The sequence below is a fragment of the Leptidea sinapis genome, chromosome 17, assembly GCF_905404315.1.
Source record: "Leptidea sinapis chromosome 17, ilLepSina1.1, whole genome shotgun sequence".
NCBI classification, from domain to species: domain Eukaryota; kingdom Metazoa; phylum Arthropoda; class Insecta; order Lepidoptera; family Pieridae; genus Leptidea; species Leptidea sinapis.
The window spans coordinates 4,936,018-4,941,583 of record NC_066281.1 but is presented as its reverse complement, the minus strand read 5'-3'; the positions used below and the strand labels follow the sequence as shown (position 1 = coordinate 4,941,583).

At 34.3% G+C, this 5,566-nt stretch overlaps 1 protein-coding gene across 1 annotated transcript; it reads left to right on the top strand.

Annotated features, from left to right (window-relative positions):
- Positions 1-678: 678 nt before the first annotated feature.
- On the top strand, positions 679-3,777 carry LOC126969276 (signal peptidase complex subunit 2). Its single transcript, XM_050814660.1, has 5 exons — positions 679-840; positions 1,072-1,137; positions 1,441-1,574; positions 2,371-2,523; positions 3,506-3,777. The coding sequence occupies exons 1-5, from the start codon at positions 823-825 to the stop codon at positions 3,687-3,689; spliced, it is 555 nt and encodes a 184-aa protein (XP_050670617.1). The 5' UTR covers positions 679-822; the 3' UTR covers positions 3,690-3,777.
- The last annotated feature ends 1,789 nt before the right edge of the window (positions 3,778-5,566 follow it).

The window sequence follows — 5,566 nt, the reverse complement described above, 5'->3', positions numbered from 1 at the left end:
TTCTTTCAAGAGGAATAGTCGCAACATGGCTTGTTTTGGAGACAAACGTGGCCACCATTTTTTTTGCAACACTCCGTGAACGAACAATTTCGTGACTGGTTTTTTGTTTCGGGTTCGTACGCATATATCCAGGATTCGTCACCTGATATATATGTATATATATATACGATGTTGTATACAGCATTCGAGGATCCTGTGTGGAATCTTTCGAGAGTTCTGACGCGCCAAGTAACGCGAGCCACTTTTTGCTCTTCACAGAACAAATGCGGTATCCATCGGGAAAAAAAACTTTTTTAAACCCTAATTGTTCATGCAAGATTATTTGTATTTGACTCATGCCAATGTCTAAAGTTGCATGAATTTCGCAGTATGTCACATGTCGATCTTCCTCAATCAGCTTACGCACAGCATCAACGTTTGGTGACAGCAGTTTTTGGACGACCTTGACGGGGACCCTGCCCATTACAATGTAGTACAATGTAGTAGTAAGTTAAGTAAAGTTTTATATATATCTTGTCCTTTCCCTTTGTTATGAAGTAACCAACGTTATTTCTATAGTGATAAGTTGATAACATCCTAAACTGACGCTTTAAATCGCGGCTCACACGGAGCTACCTTTCAAAACATCTAGTTACCAGATCATAAAATTAAAAATAATAGCTATGACGTGTGATACAGTTTATGAATTATTGTGACGTCTGTCAAATAGAAGCTAGCCTGCAACTGAACGGTATTCGGCAAGTTTGATTTGTTTTATGTAAACTTGAATAGTGAAGCGGATTAAGTAAAGCTAATAAAATACTAAAATATTAATTAGTTAGTATGGGAGAATCTACTGAGGTAATTATTATAATAATTCAATTTATCTTTATAATTTACTTTATCAATAGATGAAATAGAACTACCTTTTAGTGACACGTCATTTTATTATTAGGATGTCTTGTTAGAAATTAAAAATTTATTTGTTTCAATAATTTATTAATTATAATTATAATTTGTAATGGTGTTTTGCCTTTACACCGAATACTTATAGTTCCAAATGCTATAAAACTATTTCACTTAAAATTTCAGCCAGTAAAGATCAATAAATGGGATGGAGCTGCGGCTAAGAATGCTATTGATGATGCCATTAGAGAGGTAATAAAAAAAAATATTGAACTTAAATATCCATTGTACTACTGGGAAAATACAATAATATGTTCACGCTAGGTCTACATGTGGTGTGTGTCTTAAACTTAAATAGTTCAGTTGGGCTCTTTTAGCAGTGAGGTTAAAAATATACAATTATTATTGTTGCTAATCTTCTCAGACCTGAGGTATTTTACTCTGGTTGTGTGCAAATTTTAAAGTCTGCATCACTTTAAAATTTGTAATGAAGGTTCCATAATCTAATAATAAAATACAAATGTTTGAAACTTATAATTTATAATATGCTTATAGGTATTTACCGGAGATCTGAAATGTAAAGAGAGTTTTGCACTAATTGATGGACGACTATTTCTATGTGCTCTTGCAGTCGGTGTTGCACTATATGCTTTGCTCTGGGATTACTTGTACCCATTCCCACAATCCAGGTAACACAATATTTTATACTTCATCTTGTTGTATATATGGTTATTTATTTCTGTAGTGTTCATTAATGTTAATACATTAATAAATAATTTTTCATTGAAAGTTTGTATTCTTTCCAAAGGCTAATTAATTCAAATAATTGATAATCACACTTTCTAAATTGGAAAATTCTTTACTGCAATTTTCTGAATTTTAGAGACTCCGAATTATCATGAGTGTTTTGCACACCATGCACTCTAAAACTAATTGTCAATAGAAAAGGAGAGGTTCCTAATTCTAGCATTGCATTGTTTTTTATTGTAACTATTTATGGCCACACTAAGTTTAGAAAATTGAATGAAGTAGGGGTTAGCCCTTTACGAAGTAGCGGTAGATTCAATAAGAAAAATATTTTATTTTGTTTTTGACATTCATATGGAATAGGAGGACAAACGAGCGTACGGGTCACCTGTTGTTAAGTGATCACCACCGCCCACAATCTCTTGCAACACCAGAGGAATCACAAGAGCGTTGCCGGCCTTTAAGGAAGGTGTACGCGCTTTTTTTGAAGGTACCCATGTCATATCGTCCCGGAAACACCGCACAAGGAAGCTCATTCCACAGCATTGTAGTACGTGGAAGAAAACTCCTTGAAAACCGCACTGTGGAGGACCGCCACACATCCAGATGGTGAGGATGATATGCTAACTTGTGGCATGTCGTGCGAAGGTGGAATTCGGCGGCAGGAATCAGGTTGTAATTAATGTAACACACATCTACCTAAAATATTTTTTTAGTTATTGTTTTATACTGTTTTAGGCTAGTATTGATAGTTTGTGTTTCATCATATTTCATCTTGATGAGCATCCTCACACTGTACACAACTTTCAAGGAAAAGGGAATATTTGTTGTTGCGAAGGAGAAAGTTGGTAATAACACAAAAGTATGGGAAGTTAGTTCCTATGTTAAAAAGTAAGTAATTATTTAACCTATAAATACTTTCTTCTCTTAATTAATTTATGGTTTGGTTTTATGAAATAGGGGGAAAAAATAACTATGGTGAGTGATTGCCACCATCTTTAATACAACAGCAAAAGTTTTTTCCTCAATTTGCGTGTAGTTGGAAAAAATCTCCTTGAAAATCTCACATCACACTACACCAGTAGTGTGTTGTTGGTGAATGTATTTTCACTGCAGTGATCAGGTCAAATGTGCCTCGATCAATATGAAAGAAAAAATGAGAGAAATCCAACAATATTATAAAACTAGCTGATCCAACAGTTCCTAATAAAATACTAAAAAATGTTTTCTACAATGTTGAATGGGGTTTGTATACCAGGGAATCATTAAGTATTTTGATACTTAATGATTCCCTGATATGAGTGATAATAATAAGATCACAACACTTATTGATATCAACGTACTAATTTACAAAATTATAGAGATTGGTTTAATATATTTTGTCTTTTACTAGAATATTTTTGAAGCATTATTATTTTCTTTAACAACAGGATCATTACCATGATTATTTAAGAATATAAGAATAAGAAATATTTATTCGATTCCACACAGATAAAAATACAATCTAAATACTTAATAATATATTCCTAACTTAACTCAATATGTTGTGTGGCTAAAGAAAAGGTCGATGCTCAGCTTGTGCTGTAAACGAATCCTGGCTGCAGCACAGATTCTCAGAAGATTCAACATCTTAGCATCGTAGCCTGGGTAGCTGTCGGAGTGCCATTAAATACTAATTATTGAGTTTCTTGATATTTTCATGTTGTTTCAAACATCATCATCACAGGTTGGCTTAGATATTATTATTGGGATCCTCCAACAAGAAGTCCAGTCAAATTGAAATTACAGATCTGTAGGTCTTCATTTTTACCACTTGGCTGTAGAAACAAAATTATAAATTAAGTTTTTAAATAACATTTCCTATTTTTTTCAGACATGATGACAAGTATAATTTAATAGTAAATATGCGTGACTCAAATGGGAAAGTCCGGGAATCATCAATTAATAAGTCATTTGCAAATTACATAGATGTCAACGGCACTGTCGTTCAAAGTATAGTGTCCAACGAAATTGTTAAGTTGTACAACTCATTGTCTTCCGAGAAGAAAGAGAAGTGATTGTGTGCTGAGAGGATATAAGTGTTTTAAATTTAATATGAATTTTGGTGTGGCAAGATCTTAATTGAAAATAAAATATTAAATCATATGATGTGTATTTGTCTGTGTCACATATTATTTAAAGTTCATATATTATAGTATGGTGCTGGAAAAAAAGAAAAAGGCATTTATTTTCTCAAAATTGATTCCCTTAGAATTAGTTGTGATGTCATTTCTAATATACTAGTGATAGATTTCACCAATGGGAGGCTCCTTTGCACATAATGCCAGCTAAATTATGGGTACCACAATGGCGCGTATTTCTGCCGTGAAGCAGTAATGTGTAAACATTATGTTTCGGTCTGAAGGGCACTGCAGCTAGTGAAATTACAAATAAGACTTAACATCATATTTTTCAAGGTGACGAGCGCAGTAATTGTAGTGCTGCTCAAAATTGGGCTTTCAAGAATCCTGAGTGGCACCACATTTTAATGGGCAGGGCGGATAAATACCAGCAGCTGAACGTCCTGCTCGCCTCATCCCTTATTTTCATAAAAAAAAATTAACCTATGCGAAACAGCGGCACTAGGCCGCTACTTCACGCCGGTATATTGTGCGAGTGTGGTTATTAACCCGGACGAGTCTGGCCCAATTATGCTGACGACATAAGACGGCAGCGTGACTCTCCCACTTCTAAAAACCCGAGTCGCCTCTTACCTTAGACAATTTATACGTCTAGATAGTGACTCTTGTTGCTACCCAGCCGTTGAAAACAGGCTGGGCTTATTACTTTAGTGTGCGTGGCTAGCTACGTCACTAGCGATTTGTATGACACTTTGTGTGTGCGTGCATTGCCCAAAATAGAGTTTAATTCTAAACTCAACAATTATTTTTTCTGCGTTTTCACAGCTGTCTTAATCTATCTAGACGCTTAAATGATCTAAACATCTTATGACACCCTTATTCTCCCTCCCATATTCTTTTTACACCCCGGGCAAACACAGGGCAAAAGCTTCTCGATAATTGCCAGTAATATACCTACTGTTACAACTGGGCCGAAAGTGCGTCTTTTATTAGGTGTAAATATGCAGAAAAGTTGTTTTAAAAATTCATTTGTGACGCGTTTTTCAGTTGTTTGTTTAACTGGCTAGTAGAGCTACAGTATCCTTCTATTAAAAGGTTGCCCAAGACACTTAAAATAGCTATCTATGTTCAATTTGTATTAGTGTATTATTAGGTAATTGTATTAATTTATTTTCGTACTTAAAGCACTACGTCACTACTCGGGTCTTTTGCAGCCCTTGACACTGGTCTAGTGCCTACAAATTACACCATAGTAGGAATATGTAAATATCCCCCTTTGGTGAACAATGAAGTACTAATTATTGTCATCATTATAATAGAATAAAGCTACAAAAAGTAGAACACATAGAAGTAGTACACATACTATCTCTGTAGATCATTTTCCGCATAAAGAAATATAATAGATATATTTTCTTGGTAAAAAGTTAGAACTATAATAATTGTATGATGATAAAGTACATAATATTATGTGGAGGTGGTATTAATTATGATTAAGTACATAATTATTAGTTTAAATAATAATGTTCGTTTAAATTCATACAAACAATGTAAAGTCAGTTAAATGTCCAACTTGACTCTACATATTGTTATCGCAAGTCACTAGATGGCGCTCATTTAAACAACAATGTAGAGTCATTTCAATGTAGAACTATTAGCTAAATGCCCAACTTGGTGGACTCTACATTTTGTCGCGATACACTAGATGGCACTTATTTCTAAAGTCCTTCACATGTCAAATCGATGCACTACGCATATCGAACAAGCGAAGTCGCGTAGAAAATCACCTTTACCTAATTCAGTAGACTAGGTGGGTC

Excerpts from the sequence above, each read along its gene's own strand:
- LOC126969276 (XM_050814660.1), top strand. Across the intron at positions 1,138-1,440 it reads TTGATGATGCCATTAGAGAG|GTATTTACCGGAGATCTGAA; the intron begins GTAATAAAAAAA and ends ATATGCTTATAG. Across the intron at positions 2,524-3,505 it reads GTTAGTTCCTATGTTAAAAA|ACATGATGACAAGTATAATT; the intron begins GTAAGTAATTAT and ends TATTTTTTTCAG.